Source organism: Lonchura striata, chromosome 2 (assembly GCF_050655825.1).
Source record: "Lonchura striata isolate lonStrDom1 chromosome 2, ASM5065582v1, whole genome shotgun sequence".
NCBI lineage: Eukaryota > Metazoa > Chordata > Aves > Passeriformes > Estrildidae > Lonchura > Lonchura striata.
The window spans coordinates 108,446,081-108,470,176 of NC_140704.1; the positions used below are offsets into that span (position 1 = coordinate 108,446,081).

General features: G+C 35.7%; 1 protein-coding gene across 5 annotated transcripts in view; it reads left to right on the forward strand.

The window, feature by feature from the left end:
- Window positions 1–24,096, forward strand: part of LPIN2 (lipin 2) — a 42,488-nt gene that overhangs the window by 11,648 nt on the left and 6,744 nt on the right. For 4 of the 5 annotated variants that reach the window (XM_021551575.4, XM_021551574.4, XM_085571976.1 and 1 more), the window contains 15 exons: window positions 1,612–1,812; window positions 4,180–4,275; window positions 7,608–7,906; window positions 11,918–12,025; window positions 15,908–16,031; window positions 16,667–16,988; window positions 17,230–17,329; window positions 18,128–18,315; window positions 19,475–19,568; window positions 19,899–19,968; window positions 20,070–20,159; window positions 20,875–20,957; window positions 22,050–22,194; window positions 22,909–23,057; window positions 23,527–23,613. In XM_021551575.4, coding sequence (XP_021407250.2) covers window positions 1,621–1,812; window positions 4,180–4,275; window positions 7,608–7,906; window positions 11,918–12,025; window positions 15,908–16,031; window positions 16,667–16,988; window positions 17,230–17,329; window positions 18,128–18,315; window positions 19,475–19,568; window positions 19,899–19,968; window positions 20,070–20,159; window positions 20,875–20,957; window positions 22,050–22,194; window positions 22,909–23,057; window positions 23,527–23,613 — 2,147 coding nt within the window. In that variant the 5' untranslated portion in view covers window positions 1,612–1,620. Of the gene's footprint in view, window positions 1–1,611; window positions 1,813–4,179; window positions 4,276–7,607; window positions 7,907–11,917; window positions 12,026–15,907; window positions 16,032–16,666; window positions 16,989–17,229; window positions 17,330–18,127; window positions 18,316–19,474; window positions 19,569–19,898; window positions 19,969–20,069; window positions 20,160–20,874; window positions 20,958–22,049; window positions 22,195–22,908; window positions 23,058–23,504; window positions 23,614–24,096 lie in introns of those variants that run through there. The other variant, XM_085571978.1, reaches the window with a different exon arrangement.

Below are 24,096 nucleotides of genomic sequence, written 5' to 3' on the forward strand. Positions count from 1 at the left end.
TTACAGGTGAAGTTAATTACTAATGTTGATAGAGAGTCCATTCTCCTAATCTCATTACTCATTAAATGTCAGTTTGTTCTTTTTGTCTTCATCAACAGGCTACAGGAAGAAAATTCTCTAGTGTGTTACCTAGTATAGTAATTCTGTCGATAATTTCAAGACAGTGTTAAATCTGTATTGGAAACCCTCCACCTTCCTTTGTAACTCTTGTGAAGAGAAAGGAATTATTTTTAAAAGCATTAATATGATTCAGTAATGCATGAAAAGCCTGAGATGGAGAAAAACATTTCCATAGCTGCTGTGTGAAAGTAGTTTTAGATTTTTTGCCTGTTTACAATTGTATCAGTATAGAGATGCCATAAAAATCTTGTGGGTGAGTATAAGATACCCTGTGTTACTGTAAGGAATACTTTAGAGGCTCAAAAGATAAATAACTGATTAATTATATAGACAATAAAGCAGTATCAGTAGGAAGAACTGTTCTAATGCAGTACAGTTTTGTTTAGAGGTATTAAGAAGAATCCTTAAACCTTGTTCAATGACTAATATAAAAAGAAATGCAAATAAGAAAAAAAGTAATTTTAGATTTTTTCCTAGAAATACTATCCCAAAATAGGGTTTTTTAATGTATATAATTTAGGCTCTTTTATGTGTTCAGTGTTGTGGGTTTTGCTTGTTGACAGTGGTTCTTTGTTCTCCTAAATATCCTTAACTTCAGAGGCTGCAGTTGCTTGGATGTTTTTGAAATGAGCTTGTAGCAGTCTTTTGGGTGGGAGGTAGAAGATGGTAGGTCTAATGTGGAAGAGTTCCACTTAGGTTTCTATTAGAACATTTTCACAGTTTTCCGTCCTCTTCCTGTTCAAGCTCAAATGTTCTGAGAAATCTTTGGGCTTTCATTTCTTATTGGCAATTATAGTTCAAATTATGTTCTTAGTCTGAAAGACTTGTGGTCATTCACAATTCATTCATTTACTTAAGTATTTTTAATAGATCAGACAGAATTTTCAGTAAGTGATTCTATGCTCTTTATCCTATTTGACTATAGCATAATCTTATTAATGTATGTATCTCTTTTCTCCCATTACATACTTTGATAATTTCTCTAAGATGACTCAGCTGTTTTTGAAATACACAGCTGTAAATTAAGAGTTACATGCAGTATGTTCTACATACCCTTTCCTGCCTTGTAAGATTTTTTTTTTCCCATTCTTATGTACAATTATCTCCATTTTCTATATATTTCTGTTGTATTAAACAGGCAGTCCTCTGGAGAATGATTTTTTCTTTTTAGCTTATCCGAGTTATTAAGCATTGCTTAAATCTAGGCTTTGAGGTCTAAAAATTACGTGCTTCAGAATTTTCTTTGAAGTATTTAATTAGTCATAGATTCAAGTTGATAAAGCATTAGGAATAGGTTTTATAACTCTGGATACTTTTAGTAATATAAGGATTGTCTCAAAGTTGTGTTGATTGTTGAAAACATTTGTGCTAAGCTTGTTACAATAGAGTAATTGATAAATGACATTGCTCACCTGTATGATTTTTTATCCTTTCATAAAACCTGCTGTGTTTTAAATTTACTTACTTTTTTTTTGTCTTTCTCTCCCTTAGTCTCAGACTATGAACTACGTGGGGCAACTTGCAGGACAAGTCCTGGTTACTGTGAAGGAGCTGTACAAAGGTATTAATCAGGCAACCCTTTCGGGATGCATCGATGTCATTGTGGTGCGGCAGCAGGATGGGACATACCAGTGTTCTCCTTTCCATGTCCGGTTTGGGAAGCTTGGTGTACTGCGCTCTAAAGAAAAAGTGGTAAGTTCAGAAAGTGGGTCAAAACAAAGTTTTGAGGACCATTTCATTCCTTTCCCCGCCCCCCCTCCCCTTCCTTCCTTCCCTAGCTCCCCACATTCCCAGTTAGCAGGCTGGTTTAGTCCAGAACAGTTGCTCATAAATGCTGTACAGGGTGGTGGTTTTGGAATGCAAAATAGAACTTCCTGTGGTAATTTAAGGATTCTGCAAAAATGCTGTGAAAGACAAATACCAGTATATAGAGTATATAGACTTCACAGTTTTAAAATGTTTGCATTGAGCTATTTGTTTATTTATCCAAGTATGCTGGGAAAGAAATGCTTAATGCTATTTAACTGATCCCTGATATAAGCAACTCTTTTTTGGAATGTCTGAAGGACAAACAGAGCATATGTTAAGTGTTAGTGAGCTATTATAAATATTGTTTCTTGTTAGCTGTGCTCAAGGCTGATTTACAATAAAAAATGCAGTTATTAACATCCACAGGCAAGTGAAAACTGAGACTAAAACTTTGTTCCTGTGTGAGTGTGTTTGAGTGAGAACCTGGTAAAATTTCCCATCCAGCCATAATGAGATGGTGGTGCTACCTGAGCAGATTGTCCTTTCGTCCCCTTCCCACAGGCTATGTTAATCATGCTAAGAGAGTGAGCTGGACTGGGTTGGCTGGAAAATGGAGCTGTTGTAGGGGGACTTTACTGTCAGTAAGGAACACTGGTGTATGCCATCTGGGTGTGCTACCAAGGTAAATTTATTTAAACAGGACATAAACCCTCAGGATTATATTCTGCTTTTTTAAGGAGTAAATGGTTATTGCAGGAAGCTACCCCTATCTTTATATTTTGATTGTAAAAAGAGAATAAGATGAAAGAGTAGTTAGGTCAGGACATTTTTTTTTGTTAAAGGTCAGTAGATGGAGTTAAATGCATTAAAGTTGTATGTCTGAAATATTTAGCAGGTTTTGTGTTTATTTTTAATTTCCCATTTGTTAGTGTTTATTTTAATGAGTTTTCTGATGACAAAGAATTTGCCCTAATAATTTTGTAACAGATTACATTACAGTTTTCAACAGGGTGCAAAAGAGGTGGTATAGCTGTACTTTTTCTGACGTCTAGGCAAGTGAGATATGTTTACAACAGGAGTGTCTGAAATTTGATTTTGTTAAATGTCTTTATAACTTCTGAGTAGCTGGACCAAATTTGAGAGGTTTTCAGCTTCTGAGTATCTCTAAAAAGCTCTTGAATAGTATAAACATTTACTCTTGGTACCTGTTGTACTAGACTGTCAGTGTAATTCTCAGCTTTTGCTTGTGTAGATGACTGCTGCTCCTTGTTTCCTCCATCCTGGGAGTTACTGTTCACACAGTTCACTCAATAGTCAGTTGAGTGTTTGTTACTGTATTGTGGATGCATTTTTCTCTGGCATATTATGAGGCCAAGATCAATTAGTAGTCTCAAGATCTGTGGGAACACAAAGTATGCGTGTCTGTGCTTCAACTTCAGGTATATATGGAGGTCTCCAGAAAGCAGTGTGAGGTATAGGGACTAAACTCAGAGATGTTTATATGTCTAAACCAGCATAAAGAAAAGGTGAGGCTTTTAAACTCATGTTGCTGAATTGGAAATACAATAAAATATTTTTAAAATAAACAGTAGTGAAATATATATGATTTTCAGATCAAAATCAGCGTGTTATTGTGGAGAAGAAAAGTGGTTATCTTAATGATTTGGGTATAGTCTCCATGCATGTTTGGTTATTTACCAATACTAATACTGGGTTTTCTTGGCCAAAAAATACCTTTTTAACACAATAAAGCCATTATTCTCTGATGAAAACACTCTGGTTGCAGAAGGGTTGTGGTCCTGTGTCATACCCCCATTAACTCATGAGCAGGAAAATCTGAAACGCTAATTTGAGTTGCAGAAATAATTGTGGCAAGCCTCTTATCACTTTCAAACAAAGCCTGCCTCCAGGAGGCCTCCAGGTGGAATTTCTGGTGTTCAGGATTCAGGTTCATACCAGGCTCCAATTCAGACTGAGATTTAAACATCTGAACAGTCATTCTTCCAAAAAATAAAGACTATATCAGTAACCGTGTGAACAAGATTCAGTCTTGATATCAAGTTTTTTTCTTATTTTTCTTGTGGGTGTTAGGCTCTCTGCCAGGAGTATCATATATTTTGCAGGTGAACAAATTAAAGACCATTATGGTCTTCAAACACACAAATTTAACACTAAGAAACATGTCAGAAAGAGAGGAGAAAGGGACGCCATTATACAGTGAAACAAAGTTTACTCTCAGACCTAAGTGGGCCATGAGGTCAGCATTTTTCCCAGGATGAATTATTTACAATAAATTGTCTCTTTCCACAGATTGATATAGAAATTAATGGTGATGCTGTTGATCTGCATATGAAATTGGGTGACAATGGAGAAGCTTTCTTTGTGCAAGAAACCGAGGAGGAAAATGTAAGGACTTTGTGCTTCTTGATGGCTACAATGTAATAATAACATGGTAATGGGTTAAAAGTGCTTCATAGTCTTGTCAATATCCTGACTTCTGTGAAAGCTAAATTTTCTGTAACTGAATCTTAACGTCTTTCATATGCTGCCAAGATGCTTGATGCTTTGTACAATTTTGCTGCCAGTAAGAATAAAGTAATTAATAATTTTCATTAATTAGAGCATTATTTGGAAGATGTGCTGAAGTATTTTTTGTTTTAGTTAATACATTCTTATTGACTGCAGTTAAACTGCTATATCTTACAATAATTTTTGGTTTAAGTTATTACAGCCTGTTCCTCTACTAATAAAGGTAGTCTGGTTTTTGGGCATATTTTTAATTTGCCTTACAAATTTTAACCTAGTTTTTCACAATTTTTTCACAATTTATGAAACTTTCACCAGGTAACAATAATGTCTTTGACTTGTGAATTTATTTTCCAAGAATCTTTTGCAACTGGAAGCTAATGAGCCTCTGAAAAATAGGAGTAATTATTCGTTTTTACTCTGATTTCCTAAGGATATGGGAGATATGTAATCACAGTATTGGTCAGTCCTGAGCATTGCTTTTGAGTCTGTTGGTATTTTTCAGCAAGTCTGAAGGAAAGTAGTTCTAAATAAAAGGTTACAAAAGGTTTAATGAAAAATAGAGCAGAGAGGAAAAAATTTGTTTCTGAGAAGTAGAAGTGTTAATTTTTTGTTTATTAGGAATCAGTCTTTCAAGGAAATGAGAATGATCCAACTTTTAGTTTAGGGTGCTACTTGTTTACTTTGGGGGATCAGAGGAAGTTCTCATATTGAAAGCAGTTAAATACAATTTAAAGAGGAAGAAAAAGTAAGTGTTAATACTCCAAATGAACTTGGAGTTCATGGAGTGTACACAATGATTAAAATAAAAACTGAAAGCAGCTCTTGCAGATCTAGGCTGTGTCAGACATTGATGGGAACTGATCAGTCTCATGACTTTCAGAAAGCAAGGGTGATAACCACTACCTGTGTTCCCAGTAGAGTGTTTTAAAGGAGCTGTTGCACATGCATAGTACATTTTGATTTATGAGTGCCTTATCTGTGTATAATGTGTTCTTGAAAGCTGGTAATTCACACTGAAAATATAGATCAAATTTGCTACAAAGCAAAACTGTTATTTTTACTGCTTTTAGGCTTTTTTTCCCCTGCAACTGACCAGCATCTTTGCTTGCCTCTTGAAACTATGCTTAAGGGATAAATCATAAACCTCTCATTGATTTTTTTTTTTTTTTCCCCTTTGAGGGGATTCAGAAAGGTCCTTTAAAGGGATAAGTCTTTGCATGTTTCGCATCTTGACAATCAGAAGTAATACCACCACTCACCAAGTAAATACCACTGTCCATGTAAATCAGGATAATAATCAGCAAGTTTTCTTTTAACTTTTCCTGAGTGTGTGTTTATGTATTTATGTTATTCTTGGTTATTTATCACTAATCGTGCAGACTATTGACTTCAGTTTAAATGCTAGCATTTGATTTCAGGGCTTTTCACAATGCAAAATCTGTGTGTCATCGATGTTGTATAAGGAAGTATTTTGTTCTCCTTTCTCTACTTCACTCTACAGGCCGTGAACAAAATTTGTTCTGTAACTTAATTCAATGAAAATTTGAATTTAAGTAAAGTTTTTTAATTTAAATCAAGTTTTAAATAGCATTACTAAATACTAAATACACTAAATACTACTATCTAAAGTAGTATCAGTACTCTGGCTGGGTCTCATCAGTGTTCCTGACTAACCTTCTACACAAGAGTCCAGTAAAATAAGAGACATCTTGTAATTACTTCTATTCTCTACCATGAAACTGAGTTCCATAACTGTTTCTCTTCACTATGCAAATTTCATTCTCTTCTACTTTTGTTCCATCTTGTCTTTGTCCTTTCACAGTGTGTTTCTTTCAGACTAGGTGTTAGTGTCTTTCCAGTTTCTTGTTACAAAGTAAATAAACGTCAGGCAGTCCATAGCTAAAGCTTTTCCTTCAAGGGGCAGTGGATTGTAATTAGTTGAGGGTTGATTGTATGATGGTTTTAAGGTGAGTAAATTATAGTTGACTTTTTCTTTTTGAAAGATACTTTACATAAATAATGTCTGACACGTATGACATGACTGAAGGCACCTTTATAATTTTGTGGGTAACACTGAACTGAGAGGAGAGGTAGGTCAGAAAAGGAGCCACCACAGAGAGCCAGCTTGGCAGGCTGGGAGACTGGACCTACAGGATTTACACCAAGGTTTAACCAGGATGCACCTGCAGTCTCATGTAAGGCTTGGAAGTGTGGGCTGGCACCCACAGCAGCACAGGCTGGGATCTGACTGGATGAAATGCAACTCTGCATCACCTGGCCAGCAGCGTGCCCTGGCTGCACTGAAGGCAAATGCATCCCAGGTAGTATCAGCAGTAGCACAGCCAGCAGGTGAAGGGATGTGGGGTTGTCCTGCTCAGCCTGGTGGGTGTTAGAGCAAATCTGGAACACAATTCTGACCCTCCCAGTTCAGGAGAGACATGGAAAGTTGGAGAGAGCCCAGTGGAGGGCTGGAGAAATTTAAATAGAATAAAAAAGTTGCTGGAACTTGTTCCATTGAGCCTAGAGAGGATTCAGGGGACTCTAACCACAGTCTTGCAGTACCTACAAGGTAGTTACAGAACAGAGTCACTCTCTACACAAAGCTGTCTAGTCATAAGATGGAGCAAAGGACATGGGGAAAATATCAGCTAGATATAAGGAAAATGCTTCTGTACAAAAGCAGGAATAGGTTGCCTAGAAAAGTAATAGACTCCCTCACTAGAAATACTCAACCTTTGGTTTGACAAGGCCCTGGATAACCTAACCTGAGGCCCTGCTTTCAACAGAAGATTAGACCAGATGGTGTCCAGATGTCCCTTTCAACCTATACCTTCCCATGACTGTTTCAAAATAAACAGCAGTGGATTTAATTAGCGGTTTTTTTTATTAACACATTTAATAAGCCTGGAAGTGGTGTGCTCAGGGCATATAACTTCAAAAACATTCCACTGACTGGGTGTTTGCTGGAAAAATCAGTTGTTTGTGTCCAAAAACTTTAAGAATACTTACATGCATTTTTCAGAACTTTTTGTAATCACTCTTGGTGAACTTGCTTCCTTTCTAGATATCAGCTTCATACCATTAGGCATCTGTATGGTTTTGTGTCTAAATATAGGTACAAGGATTAATCTGTAGCTGACAACTACACTGTGTGCACAAAACAAAGTGGAAAAAAATAGCTTTTTTGTTTTTTGCTTTTTTTTTCCTAGGAAAAAGTTCCTGCTTATTTGGCAACATCTCCAATACCCACTGAAGATCAGTTTTTTAAAGACACTGACAATCATTTGAAATCAGGAGAAAATGAGAGGACATGTGCAAACTCAGAAATTCCACATTCTGGAGAAACAGAGACTGTATTCACCCCAGGTTCTGTGAAAAAGAAAAAAAGAAGAAGAAAGAAATACAAACAAGATAGCAGGAAAGAAGATCAGATCTCTTCTGCTGGGACTGAAGACATTTTCGAAATGGAAATAAGCTCAGATGATGAGAAAACTGTACAACCCCTAAGGTAATCTCTTAGATAGTTGCTGTTTTCACTGTTATCACTGAACATTTAAAAGGCAACTTGTTCATTTCCTTCATGGAAGTATTGCACAAGTTTTGATAAGTTCTGCTCTTTCCTCAAACAAACAAAACTCCAAACAGGTATCTTCCAAATCTTCACATAGTCGCCTTAAAATAGGGCCATTTTTCAATGAGCATGAAATGCAGTTAAGCCCATTCTGGTGAAGAAGTGTTGTAATAATCTGTTGTGACTGAGAAAGTTTCAGTGTGATTTCTCTGATGAGGCAGAGTGGTCTTCTGGTATGTCTGTCAGCCTCTAGATAGACCGCAGTGTGAAATGCGTGTAGCACACCACATCTGAATTTTGCTTCTCTGTAACCTGAAGTTTACTGTGGCAGCTGAAAAGTATATAAATTAATATCCCTTCATGTTAGTAAAGAAAATTCTTACATGTGTGAAGAGGAGGGGTGGGGAAAAGAGGAAAAAATCAATCAAACCTGTATTTTGAGGTGGATAAGCTCTTAGTAAAGGGGAGCTTGTGCTAAGGTGGTAGCACATATTAATAAACTGAAGAGCTCTATAGGGTAACAGGAAAGATGAAGGTTATAGATGAAAGCTATCAAGCATATAAATGTTTCAAATCCAGGAAAAGCTTGCTCATCAGGACTTGGTTTTCAAAGAAAGCTAGGTGTTTCATTGGACAGCATTGTTATTAAATGTAATACTGGCTGAATAAAATTCAAGATCAGATCTGGGAATTGCAAGAATGTTTTGGTGTAAGAGAATAACATATAACTGAAAAAACTCCTTCAGCATGGATCTTCAAAGGAGTCTTAAATTTAGTAAATACCAGACAGAAGGGTTAGTGCAACAGAAAAACATGAATCTGTTATCATACTTATGACCAATAAAACACAACAAACAAAATCTGGTTTTTAAAGTGTTTTATAAAGTGTCTTAGTTAATTTGCCTTATTTTATTAGTTAGTGTCATATTTATGTCACCAAATTGTCATTTAGATATTCACCTCTTTGTTTTAAGTCTTGGCATTTTGTTTGGTTTGAAATGTTTATTTTTTTTTTCAGTTTAAGAAAAGGAGGACCTTTCCTTAGTGTTTAGCATGCATTTATTAAGACAACAATAAATTTGTCATAGTAAAATCAAAAATAAAAATAACTGTCAAGTACAAGAAGAGAGCAGATATAACCCAATAATTGTTTATTCTTTATTTAATGTGTCATTACAAATGTATGAAGTATTTAGGCATGTCATGTAGTGGCTGTAATAATGGTTACTTTCATCTAGTGTTTAGGATTCAGATTGCTACTCTAGCAATTATCTTACTTTGTCTAGAGGTAAATAAAAAATAGTGTATTTGTTCAGAATGTGGAATGTTTATTCATAGCTGAATAGACCATGGTGTTTTTATCAAGTTTGCTCTGGTTTTATTTTTTTGTACTCTATAGAATGAAAATTTGGCAAGGCTTTTAGTTTCTAAACTTTTTTTTTAATGTGTTTAAGCAGGAACAGAAGTAGAAATACATTATCAGACAGGGTGCTATAAAGAAAAAAGATGATTTTTGTAAAAGAATGGTGTTATTTTGTGAACAGCAAGTAAATGCAGAACTGAAACAGAAAAAAACCATTGTAATGGTGTAAGGCCAAATACATTACGTTTGTGGCTCTGTGTAGGTTAGTCAAGTTTATGTACACTCATTTCAGTGAGCTACCAGGGCAGGAAATAAAATGCCTTGCAATAAACATGCATTTGTTTTCTTCCCAGTTAAAGGTTGTGAAAAAATGTTTGTAACTTTTCTTTTCAAACCCTGTGGGGACATAAAGCGGAATCAGTAGTTTTGTTTGAGATTGTGTTGTTTTGGTTGGTTGTTTCTTGGGTGGTGTTTTTTTCTTTTTTTCTTTTTCTTTTTTAGTTATAAATATGTGGCTCTGAAAAGGAAAAAGAAAGATAAGCAATTAGAAACTTAACTGTTCTTAGGCATGGCTTCAGGTTTCAAAGTGAAACTAGAAAAGGAAAAGGGAGGGTGATGTTTTAAGAGGAAGGTCAAAAATTCAGTCACAGGTGTCTTATCTCTTTGGTTTTTTTATAAAGCAAAAAACAAGATATTTCCTGTTTCTTGGGAAAATCTATTACCAAGTGTTTGTTTATCAGCTTTTTTCAATGTATGTTCTTTGTCTTTTCCAGCTATTATTTAGATATGTTAGTAGTGCTAGACTTATATAAAATAATATTAGGAAAACTGAGATTACAGTATATACAACTCAGAAACAGAGGGCATTATTTCTCCAGTGCTAAAGGGTGTTAAAGGGTTAAAGTGGTTATCTGTCTCTGAAATAGTATATATTTATTTAGGCTATATGTAAAGTGGACAACAATGCAAAGATGTGGTAATACTATTTATAAATGTTGCAGAATAGCTTAGAGTTGATAGTACAGCTTGAAGTTACAAGTTGATGCATACTGATTTTCCCCTTGTATTTTCAATAATCTTTGATTGCGTTTGGATTTTTAACTTTAGTGTTTATCCACTTATCAGTTAAAACTGAATTTTTCCATCCTCTGTATGAACCCTTCTTGTTGCTAATTTCCAGTGAATAAAATTTGTTCAGTACCACCCATGTGTCATCCTGCCTTCCTCCCTACTGAAGTAAAGATATTGAGGACCTCTTTAATTTTTTTTTTTTGTTTTTACATGGTTGTTCAATCATACTTTTTTTTTTTGTTCTTTGGAGATACTTAGTACTGCTGACAATGCTAGTATGAAACATATTTCTCTCACACTTGGCTTAGTTTATAAATGCAAAGGAACAGTCTCTGCAGTTCTCATCTTAAGTCAGGCAGCGTCATCAATCAAGTTTCCTAAGAATACTACTGTAGAATAAGAAGTGGCACTAAAAAGACATTTTTAGAGTTCAGCATTTACTTAGACTGTCTTCCAAATGAAAGACTTGTGCAAATGGGGTAGATTATTGTAACTGCTTAGTGTCTAATTGAGTAGGCATACAAATTCTAAATATTTACACATTTGGTAATAGCAAATGTTTTCTTTCCTCCATCCATAAGAGAAATGAGCATTAGCATTCCAAAACAAATCCAGTGCGACTGTGCACTGGGATAAAAATATTTTTTTCTTTCTATTAATGGCTTAAATAATTTTTGCACTCAAATTCTAGTCATGTCTTCCTTGTATTCTTGTCTACTATATATAGCCATGATGCCCTTGATCTAACCTCAGACAAGTTAGTTGTATCCTGAGAACAGATATTTGTTCAGTTAAATTCAGAAAGCTGTAAAAAGATCTGAAGTACTTTATGATGGTAATATTTCAAGGGAACTTCTGTGTAAAATAGTGTGTATGCCTGTTCAATGGCACACTGAACTTACTGTTGGTTGGGTTTGGGTCTTTGATGTAGATACTGAGTAGACTTCCCAGTGCAAAACAAACTTCACTGTTCAGAAAAGTGCGTTATTTTATTTCCTTGTTATAGTTGATGTTAATCTGTAAGCTCTTGGGAAAGTTGTGATGCTAGTACCTACCCCTGGTTTTTTACTGCTTTAATTTGTCAAGTGTACATTGTCAAAACTAACCTTTCTATTTCAACTTTTCCAGTGATTGTAAAATTCACACAGTAAAATTTACAGTGCAAACATTTATGTTCATCTTTGTGTTTTGTTAATATTATCTGCCTGTGTAGAGTAAAATCACTAACCATTGCTCATGTAGTGTAGTATCATTTATGCTATTGTGATTTCTTCAGTATTAACTTCCAGGAGTAGTAGATTTTAAAATTTGCAATATATTCAAGAATTAGTAATAGTTTTTAAATACTTTTTAAGTTACATAAAGGTGTCTTGCAAACAACAAATCCTTTAAGCTATACTCCTTACTTCTGCTCTTAGTTTTTTTTTTTTTTAATAACGTCTGTGTAGCTTCTTTTACTGAATTAGTAACAGAGATTTCTCATAGCTGACTTAATGTCTTATGTGTCTACACAGAGGATCCTCAAATTCATCACCAAAGGGTGAAGAACAAAAAGAACCTTTGATTTATCATTCGAAAGACCATTACCCCTTATCTGATGGAGACTGGTCCCCTCTGGAGAAGTAAGTCACTTTGTAATGTCATCATTTGTGTAAAGATGAGTAATTATAAATAAAGATTATTATGCCTTTTTATTCATTTTCCCCCGATCCATAAAACTATCAGACTTGCCCAACTTCTGTGATATCAAATGCAACACTTAATACTAATCTGAAACTTTGGGAAATTTACAAAATTTCACTGTTAAAGAGAGGAAATACAGTTAATAAAATTCCCTCAAGCTGAGAAGGGTATGGAAAGCTGGTATGCTCCCTATGATTCACCCTAGCATACGCAATACTTGACCTGCCAGAGCACAAAAGTGATGAGTATGTTAAGGTACATTTTACTGTGTGAAGTAATGCAAATTGCTCAAGGTAAAGCCAGATCCTAACATTGAATCATACTCCACTTCAGAACAGGGGATATGCTGGAGTTCTACTATCTTTCTTTGTCTTAAATCATCATCAGTTGACTGTGGATTCTTAAAAATGGCATAATAGAGTTTGCCAGTCAGTTTTCAGTGACCAGGGTACTTCTGTATGTACATTCTTCAGTTTCTGATGTTCATGCTCTTCCTCTTGCATTCAGCTGGTAATTTTTCAAGGCTCAGACTTTGGATTTCATCACTCTAACCTCAGTTTCTATATGCATAAGAAAGCATTTAGTGCATATGTGGTAGTATTTGACGTAAATTTTGTACTTTTCCTGAACCTTGGACATACAGGAGAGGGCATAAATGTCTCACAAAGATAGCATGCTAAGTAGTATCTTGATTCATCTGAACTCTTTGGCAAGTGTCTAGTTGTACTGATTTTCACTTCGATGCGAGAATCTGCCTCATAGCAGGTATATTCACAAGGTCAGTGAGGATTACTGGTCAGCCTTCCACGATGGCCATTTTTGCTTGTTACTTGCTCAGTGCACAGGCACCTGTCCTTCTGCATCAATACGTGGTAAAGAATGGAAGAGTTCAACTCATACTGAACTCTTCAACCAATATTTTTTTGAAGTGTGTATGATCTCTCTTCTTCAGGTGTTTGGCCTCAGTGGAGTGGAGTCAGAATGTATCACGCCATGCTTGGTGCCTGCTAATTCCCCCAGTGCCTAGCTTGTTAATGAACAGAAGCAGTTGGGCAGGAAATCCCATTATCATTCCTTTTTATGTTTTGGGCTGACAACCACATCCTCAATTACACTTAATGAGATGCAGTCTTCAAATGTTCCCCAAAGGTTTGTGGTTTGTGACTGAAAAGCAGTCACAGTGTTTGACCCTTAGGACTGACACGTTGCTGTGTGGGTTATGTGACCCAGATGACTGTAGAATGGAGGCTGATACTCATTTTCAGTTTATAAAACTTTGAGTTAACATAGACTAGCAGGTCACATCTGGGAGAGATAATTCATACATCTCTTCTCATTTATGTATTATGGGGCCAGTCTGATCTAGTAACTTCTTTGTGCCTCATGTGAGGTATCTAGGTTTTTCACAGTTCTGGGGTTGTTTTTAACAAAAAGCTACCCTGTCCAGATTGCAGTTCAACAGAAAAATTGGAAATTTTCCTTTTTGTCTTTGGGGAAGATATTGGGTCAGGGATTCTCTGACACAAGCCATCTAGGAGAAGAGGAATTTTTCTTAAAATTATTTCTCCTAAGCTATCAAAGAAATATTTTATCATGTAGCTGTCATACAGAGGAAGAGAAATGGGAGTTTTTAATAACCTCCTTTTTGGAGATCTGAAAATGCTAACTAACTTAGTTCAATTGGTTGTCTTGCTCTTCAGAACCCTTGCAGGGAGCTCAAGGGAGAAAATAGCACAAGTCCTTCCCATGAGGACATTTGTTTGCTCTACTCGATATAATAAGATGGAAAGCATAACCATTAACTATTTGATACCTGGTACCATCAGTATTCTTCCTGTTTTAACAGGCAATGGTGGCACAACTACATCACTATTGCAAGCATGGGCCTTTTTGCTAAACACTTCTGCCTGAGAAGGACAGTGAGAAACCTGCTTTGAGGGAAGTAGAATAGTTTTAGGGTCCCAAAGCCCTGAAATATTCAATCTTTTGCAGGAGCTGCTGAATATTAAGAAATAGACTTAGAAACAAGTTCATATTGTGCATAGCTTCCAGTTGACTTGTGGTGTAGGTGGAATAAATTATTTGACATGTAGGGAAAGTTAGTTTATATTCTTCCTGAAGACAAAGGTATACATGTATTTTCATCAGTGTGTCACTTTAAACAAGCCCTTTGAACAGTACAGAAAGTGTCATTCGTGTATGACATTGCTAATGGAAAACTTGAGGAGAAAATGCCAGTTTTGTTTTTGTGTCCATGAGTGATGAAGGCTGGAAGTCAACTGAGATGACAACACACTATTGTAGAGATGTTTAAATGTCCTGATATCTTGGATTTTTGAGGTGTAGGGATTCTTACTGTCTGGATTGTGATCTGTGTAATGTCTATTTTTGTAATCTGAATTGTGATCACGATTTAGTTCTGTATGATACTACAAAACCTGAGTTCCTCAAACCTTCAGAAAGTGTGATATATGGTGCTGAATTACATAACTAATCCTTGCAGGAATTTTGTATGCAAAAAAAACCTTCATAAATTAAATACCTGTAGGGAGTTACTTTAAAGTTTTCAGTATTAAATCATTGGAACCCAAATTGGAAGTGACCTCAAAAGTTCATCTGGCCCAGCCTTTCATGGGAGAGGGAGCCCCAAAGAGATGTGTTTGCACTTGTAATTTGTGACTGGGTGCTAGACAAAGTGTGCAGTTGTGTACTGGGATTACACAACCAAAAAGCCCAGTACAAGCTGAGATCTGTGTGGTTGGGAGCAGCCTGGCTGACCTCGGGGGCAGCAAGCTGAGCCTGAGGCAGCAAAGCACAGCTGCAGCAGCAAAGGCAAACTGGATCTTGGGCTGCATCCATGGGGCATTAGTGGCAGAGAAAGAGATGTGATTATCCCTCTCCTCTTAGTGCTGTTCAGGCCACACATGGAGGTCTGTGTCCAGTTCTGGTCCCTGCAGTTTAAGTTCAAATACTGAGGTTTGTTTGTATAAACCAAACCATAATATGTTACGAATGTCAAAGTGCAAAAAGAGCAGCATTTCTATAATATGCAATATAATTGCCCTGTTCAAGGAAGGGTAGACAAAACCTTGAGTTTTCCTTTAATCTCTAAGATCCTATGTGCAAAAGGATTTTGAAATCACTCCTTTTTAGCATTTTTTGGGGTGTCTTCTGGCTTGAAAGTAATCTCAATTGAAGTAAATTTTAGAAGTCTGTTTCTGATTTATGGATAATAACCAGTGTAGGAAAACTAGGATGGGTTTTTAAACATCATGTAGTCCAAACACATCTCAAGTTCCTAAGTAATCTCTTTTCTCCCTCCTAACTTATCTTCTGAACGGTTTTTTCCCTGCATTGGGAATTGATGTTGTTTTGTGCACTTGTGAGTTATGTTTGCAAGATTTTATTAGTCAAGTCTCTGCATAGCAAGCTGAAATGCTGTATTTTTACAGAGGTAAGGAACTCAAAACTATTTTCTGTCTTACTTTTCGATAAACCCTTCAAATTTGTTCTTGTTTTGTTTGAAAACTGGAACATGGACTGAGGGGAGAGATATTCCTGCACTTTAGATGCAGCAGAGGAATCTGTTTAGTGTGATCACTATGTAAGTCCTTTAATGTCTTTAATGTGATTTTGGTTTTAACCTAATTTCTCACCGTTTGAAAACCCTCCTGGGCTTCTTGCCATGTTGCCAAATAATTGAAGCTCTGTTAAGCTGTTGAAAACTCTACCAACAGTAGCTGGACAACAAATGCATTAATGCATTTTAAACACTGGCTTTCTTTTTCCTTTTTTTTTTTTTTTTTTTATTGATTTGGTAGCCCTTTCTCTGAGCAAGTCTGCCCTAAAAGTGATTCAGAACTAGAAGTTAAGCCTGCTGAGAGCTTGCTCAGATCTGAATCTCACATGGAATGGACATGGGGAGGATTTCCAGAATCAACCAAGGTAAATGTCTTTATTGTCTCTAACTTTGTAACTGACTTTTGGCGTATTCAAGACTGTCCTAGGAGAGGATTGGAAATTTGCTGCCATTGTTCAGATACAGCTGAAATGGAGAAGTAGCAGCCCCTTGTGGCCGGCAGAGAGAGTCTGCTTTGTTGAGTTCAGAAGTTGCTCAACAAAGTAATCCCAGAAAATCTAGCAGTGAAAGTCAGAAATTTTATGAATTTTAGTTAGAACCTGAAGGAAACAATTAAGAAGTTAATTTTCTTTATTGTAGAGCAAGTTCTGTTTCATTCTAGAGGAACTGTAGCCTTGATAAGAGTAAATTTGGTATCTGAATAGAGGCCCTGGTAATAAATCCACACTTACACTTTTTCCTTGCTGTGGTTTGGTCAAGTCAGTACTTTCTCTATGCCAGTTTCATTACTGAACTTGTAAATAAGCTCCTATGAAAATTCTTTTGCAGGGAACTTTGCTAATATGGTGAGACATGTTTTATGTCACTACAATACTTGTTTAAGTTATTTTCTGGTTTCCTTGTGTGATGAGAACTTGTACCATGAGTACAAATTTAATGTTTAGAATGGAGTAAAACAAACAAGTGAAGTGAAAGAATTGACTAGACTTCTGTTTTTCAGATAAGTAAGAAAGAAAAGCTGGAACACTGCAGAACAGCTACCATTACTCCATCAGAGAAGACTCATTTTAGGGTTATCCTCAGCTCTGATGAAGTTGAAGACGATGATGATGTGAAAGATTCTGTCTGTACAGTACTGAAACCTGAGCCAAGAACTCATCCTCTCCTTAAGCAGATGGATGTTAAAGACTCTCTTGCGTCTGCAGTCATAGAACCGCAAGTTCCGTTGCCATTGGATGTTGATCATCAGTCCAGAATATTGATGGATCCTTTACCAGAAACAAAACCAACAGCAAAAACTGACTCTCCTTCAAAAAAGAAAGGTGTGGAATAAAGGTCTTGATTCTTGCCCTCAGTGTGATCTACCAAACTTGAGGTCATAGTGGAAAAGTGTAAATTTGCCTTTTCAGTTTTTCCTATTTAAAGTTTTATCTGACTGAAATTATAATGAAAACTCTGGAACTTAAAAATCATAAAAATAAGCGTGAATCTTCCATGGTTATGTTTATATTTAACATGTCTGAGTAACTTCATCTAAGTAATCTTAATTGTTAAAATTAACAGGGGTGCACAAGCGAAGTCATCATCAAGGCCCTGATGATATTTACTTGGATGACCTAAAGGCTTTGGAACCTGAAGTTGCAGCACTGTACTTTCCCAAAAGGTAATTTTGACTTAAAATGCTCTAAATCTGGGTAATTCTGCAGTTGCATGACCTGAGTCATTACATGTTTTATTTATGTGCCAGTTCTGATAAAAACAATTTGACTTCAGGTTTTTAGGCTTTTGTGAAGTATTCAGTACTTACCTCATTGTGAAAATTCTAATTTGACAAGAAACACATTGAAAGATCACATGGGAGGTGACTACTGAGAATATTCCTCTTTGTGGAACCTGTATGTTCTGCAGACACAGGAGTACATTCAAACTGCCTTTGAACCAGTACTCTTGTTCAGCCATATTGTAAACTTTTCAGTGGATTGAACTAGTGACTTGAGCCTTGAATGACAATGTGATTTAAATGACATTTAATTTAAGTTTTTTAAACTGCATTTTTCTTTTCTGTTGTACATTCTGCAACAGATAGTGTTCTAAAAACATTGAAAGCAGTGCCCTTTTTTCCTTCTTCTTACTTTACAAATTTCTGGTAAAGATTGAGGAGCACAGGATTATTCTGCAGAAGTAGAATGTAGAGGATTTTTTTTCATTTGAATCCAATTTTGGCAAGAAATGCAATTGAGGGGGATGTTTGGAGAACTGGAAACAGTCTGACAATATTCTGAAGGGTTGGTGTGGGGTGTGTGTGACTGGGTTTTTTGTTAGGTTGGTTTTAAATTAATATTGTGAAATGATGTAAAAATTCAAAAGCAAGATTTTTTGGGGGGAGTAATTATAGTGTGTGTTTTGTAACCTAAGATCTGTACGTTTTTTTGCAAGTAAAATACTTTTCAATTTCTTTTAGTGATTCTGATCCTGGCTTCAGGCAGTGGACAGAGTCAGATACCCTTTCTGGTTCCCAGTCACCCCAGTCAGTGGGCAGTGCTGCTGCTGATAGTGGTACAGAGTGCATGTCTGATTCTGCTATGGACTTGCCTGATGTTACACTTTCACTTTGTGGAGGTCTCAATGAAAATGGAGAGATTTCTAAAGGTATGTGAAAGACTAAAACATAAAGAGGAATAGAGCTCAAGCAGCTAAACAAATGAAGTGGCTTGAATGCTCTGATTTCCTGCTTAATAAATTTTGGCTTATGGTCACATTGAGAAAAGAGAATAGAAAGTCTTTCATTTTTCTAAAATTCTCAAGGATTTGCCAAGCAGAGCTAGCAGAATTGAACCTCATATTAATCAAGGATACTTGATGTCTTGAGAAGCTTTCTGTCTCATTTTTTGTACTCTATATTATTTATCTGACCAACTACATTGGTGCCTGGTTGCTTAGCCCTATGTAAATCTTAACAATTCATCTTGTTTATAATTGCTTGACAATTTTTCTTGTTTTTCTGTTTTTTTGAAGTGATAAAAAACCCTTTGTGTTGAACTGTGTTTTCTGCTCTACTTCTGTCCTAAATGATTGTTAACCTGTAGATTTTTACTAGGTGATTTTTCTTGCTTAATGCTTTAGTCTATTTATTATGGAAGTTTTATGTATTTTTAAGGGAGCTCTTAGGAGCATAAAATCTTCATGGACATATCCTGCAGTGTTTCAACATTACTTTTTTAAATGATCATCCAGTCTCTAATACATTAAATGACATTTAGGTGCTTATTAATAAGGACTCAGGAGTGTTCTTGTGGTAACATGGTAGTAATACTGGATTTGATTGGAAAAAAGGATGTCTTGATTGCAGGGGTCTTACACTGAATCATACATTTCTGCAAACATATATAAAAACTAGTTGTGAAAATGCTACTTAGTGATAGTAGTAGTTTTTCAAACCTGAAAAGCTGGCATCACCCTTCCCCCTCTTCTAGTGTAGTATGTAGGCACCTTACCAGCCATCATATTTTTGAAGAAAACCTGTCTGGACAAGCATGACTTTCTTTTTCCAGCCTTTGAACTTAATTAGTTCCTCCTTATACTTCCCCTTTTGATTTCTTAATGTCATTTTAATGTGACTTTTAAAGTGGTCCAAGGCTTTTTCTGTAGGGAGGAAGCAGTCACAGGACCCTTGACAGGTAGGCCTCAATTAGCACATTTTAGTGATGCTGCAAGATCAGCAGAGACAGGGTTTTCCTAGATGTAAACTAATCATGCATCTTGGTATTTTATGTTATTACTTTCTAATTAAAATCTCTTTCTATTGCAGAAAAATTCATGGAACATATTATTACTTATCATGAATTTGCTGAAAACCCTGGACTCATAGACAATCCTAATTTGGTAATACGGATTTATAACAGGTAAATTCTCTGTCTTGTAATTAGGTCATAGAAAATCCCATTTCAGGTCTGGTCTCTGAAGTGAGCAGATTTCTCAGCTTCCATTGCAGTTTTTGTGTGAATCTGTTTGAACCAAAGATTTGCATTAAATTCGGCTTTAGCTTAAGTGAGATTTTTTTTCTCTGCCACTGATGTTGAATTGCATATATTAAAATCACTCTGCTTGCAGAAAATGTTAGTGTTATTGGTTGGCAGCAAATACATGTTTTTATCAACACATAGGCAAGATTTTCATGCTGATATTTATTGATCTGTTACAAAATATCTTACCAATAACATGTTTTAAAACAGGTATTATAACTGGGCATTGGCTGCTCCAATGATTCTGAGTTTGCAGGTGTTTCAGAAGAGTTTACCAAAGGTAAAGAGATACATGAATACTTTCTTTGAAAATTTTGTATGTAGTAACACCTGATTATCTCTGTTTATATATACTAATTAAAAACATACCTAATTTTTCAGGCTACTGTGGAGTCTTGGGTCAAAGAAAAGATGCCAAAGAAGTCTGGAAGGTGGTGGTTCTGGCGCAAGAAAGAAGGCATGACTAAGCAGGTGGCTGAGATCTATTACGAATTTTTTTCTGTTAGGTGTTTAAATTAAAAAAAATAGTTATTTGTCAGAAGTACCTCAAAACACTGCTCATATAGCTCAGTGTCACTGATGGCCAGCTGATGTTGCAGTAGCTGTAACTGTATCTGTTTATTTAGCCTCAAATACTGCATCATTGCCTGGTGCTATGAGTTGTGTCAACAAAATTTAATGTATACGCCTGCTGCACATAATTCTTAAAATTTTTTCCTCTAAGCCATAAGCAGTTATTAGAGCTGCTGTTCAGTCACTGCAGTATGTTTTAGGAATGTACACACACATAAGTAGGTGCTGCACTGCATAATAGTTAAACTGAGACACCCCATTTTAGACGAAAGCTTTCTAAACCTTGAATATGAGCCCTAAACTGACTTGCCCACAAAACAGTGATTTATAAGCTCAAAGGGTGACAGCTCCTTTTAATGCTAAATCCATCATGTTAAACTAGCAGTTCCCAATTTCTGGCACACAGAGTTTTGTTTCCTGAAATAAGAAAAATCTTTAATAGAGAATTTCTTCATAAGTATCCTTTTTAAAAATAAATTTTAGAAATTATTATATAGAAGAGTGATTCTGAGACTTAATATAGTTTATGTACTATTTTGGTAGCTGTTTTTAACTTGGATTTGTTTAAAATGCTTAAAATGTCAATATGTTTTTCATTATCTTGTTGCTTTAGATACCAGAGGCAAAAGAGGGGAAAACTGAGACGCAAAGACCAAATGAACTGCCAGCAACTATAAAAGAGCAAGTTAATAGTAGGTGTGTTCCTGTCTGAAGACTTATCTGTGGACTGAATGGTGCCTTTTTTTCCCTTTTTTTTCCCCTCTTTTTTTGAATGAAGAATTCAGTAGTAATGTACTGTGGGGAGAAACATTTTCCTGTAAGCTACTGAAGAGGAACCAAATAACGTGGCAGCAAACATTGTAGGAGCTACAAATAGACTACAATTATTTCCTACATGCTATTCTGTTTATTTCTTATATCGGAACAGAACTGACAGAACAAATACATACATAGTAACCTTTACTTATTTTATTATCATTACAGGCCACTACTCTGTAAATACAGTGATATTGTTTCTGATACACTTTGTAACACTTTTTTCTTTTGTGAAGGCCTAATATTGTATTAATAATTTAAACCATGTGGAATTTTTGTAACATTAAATAATTGAAACAATAAAATAGTATTAATCACAGCGGACATGTTGCCCAAGTTGTGGTAGACAGCTATCAGTGCTTAGCACAGAACTCTCCCATTCTAGAGTATTTATTATGTATATGCATATTCTTGCATGATTTTACAAAGGTACTTTTAAATGTTTGTATCTTAAAGATTTAAAGAACTAAATATATTGTGATTTAATACTTCAGAGAAACTAAATGCTGCTTTTAATTTTGAAATCTCTAATGAGCAGGAAAATAAGTCTGTGAATAACCTTAAAAGGTGAGCTACTCCACTAACACCCACAGTTTAAATGCCATAGGCAGCTTTTTTTAAAAACAAAGCACTGCTACCCATTCAGTGTCCCTTTTCATTTGCAGTTTACCTAATTCATCAGCACAGTATTAGTGACCACCTAACAATGTCTTTACAAAACCCATTGTGTGTGGAGCCAGCTGGGAATAGTCATGTTTAGAGTTCCACCAGTACTGGCATTCTAAGTCTTACTTGCTTACTGGCATGTACTGGATGTATCTGGGCATTCACTAGACCATGGACTTCCTTAATTTGTGCTATCAGGTAGCAGCAAATCCTCAGCATAAGCATAAATTACTCTGGCATAAGCATCTACTCCGTTAAAAAAGAATTTTATATAGCTTACATTTATTCTGGTTGATGTCGCATTAGGCCTCCAGAGGATGATTCTTCTAGTGATGAAGCATCCCAGGAGCTGAAGGAATCCCTGAAAATGGATTCTGCCCCAGCAGAGCATCCACCCCATGGGAACGTTACATCTTATAAGAAGTCACTTAGATTGTCTTCAGACCAGATAGTAAGTGACATGCCTGTCTTGTGCGTAGGATGATTAAGAATCTTTCAAAACATTTCTTTAAAAAGAAATTTAACATGTATTCCTGTGCAAGGGTAGGCAGCTGCAGGGAATTTCTGTTAATTTTTTTTCTGTTGTGTTTTTTTAAGAATCTGTTTGGATTAAAAACTCGTAATTTCTTACGAAGTTCTACAGGCAAACTTTATATAAAGATGTTGCCAGAAAAGTGGCATTGTTTGCCTCTGCAGTTTGGATATCCTGGGATCTTCACATCTGTGTAATAGCATACATTTAAATTGGTGTGCAGTTTATTCACTGTGGTCTAACTTAACTTAAAAGTTAGTTCTGCTACTGTCTAAATGTATGATTTTCATCAGAGAGAATTTTGAGGAAAGCATCCACTAAGTAGAAGATACTGTTTGTATCCTATGGTAAAACCAGGAGTTCAGTTTGATAGTGCTGCAAGTCTGTAGTAGCCAGAGTTAAAATGGCAGAGGGTGAAAAACCTGCTGCTGTAGGCAGTACAAGAACTGTGGACATAAACAGACTTGGACAGCAAAACTGCTTGTCTTAAACCATGGTTCACTTTTTGATGAGTTAATCAAAACAGACAAGGAAGACTATATGAGCCATTTTGTGCAGCTCATTTATGATTCTAAAGTCATAAAAATTTTAGAGGGAGGGCAACTTACATTTTCAGTTATTTTTACTCTACAGGCAAAGTTGAAGCTCAGAGATGGCCCTAATGATGTTGTATTTAGCATTACAACACAGTATCAAGGGACTTGCCGTTGTGCAGGAACAATATACCTCTGGAACTGGAATGATAAAATAATAATATCAGACATTGATGGAACAATAACCAAGTAAGTATCTTAGGGGGTTTTCTTTCTTTGTGTCTTTTTTTTTTTTTTTTTTTAATCTTGCTTTATTGATCCTATCCTGCTTTTCAAAACAAGGTAAAGAAACTTTATGTAAGATAACTATTAAAGGATGTTAATTTATAATGTTTCTTTGGTTTTAATTTGTACTGCCTTTAAAGAAAACTAGAAAATGCATTTTAAAAGAATAATGCCAAGATAACATTTACCATGGGATTGTTCCCTCTATTAGACTTCTTCAGATTTAGCAGCCAGGGGTTAACTTGGAAACGGACTTGTATTGTATGACCCCACTAATTTCTCTATCTGGACTATTTATTAATTCTCTTAATAAATAGTTAGGACCTTCTGCAGAAATATTTCTGTAAATATTCTTTCTAAATTGTGTGTTCATTAACGGTTGTCTTTAACAAAACTCATACCACGCATCAGGTACCTTTGATTCTCCTTTTAGGTCTGATGCTTTGGGACATATCCTCCCTCAGTTTGGCAAGGACTGGACTCATCAGGGCATTGCAAAACTCTATCATTCCATAAATGAGTGAGTATGAAATCTATGAAACAATTAGGATTTTCTGGAATATGGGAATTAATGTATAGGTAATTGGTCAGTTGTTTAAAATTACTCAGTTTATTAAAATGTACTGGTCAAAATGCTGGGAAGTGAACAACTTGTGTCATACACAAATGAAACTAAGTTCTTTCCACAGATGTATACTTTTACAGGAATGCAAGTCACCACTTTTACTAGCTTCCTTCTCAGGAGGGATTCTGCATTTTAGCTTCTAAAAATGCTGTGTAATATTTTCATGAATACAAAAGAGAACCATAATAGAAATAATTTCTCAAACATGTATGTGTGTTTTCCACCAACTCAGGTTGGTCACTAAGCCTATCAGAAATATCATATGGCATAAATTTAAAACTAGGTAGTGTCCTTCCAATGCATTAGTGTCTTCTGGTTTAATGGGTTTGCTTCCAAAGCCAAGTGAATGCTCCATAGCTTAGATTTTATGTTGTGGAA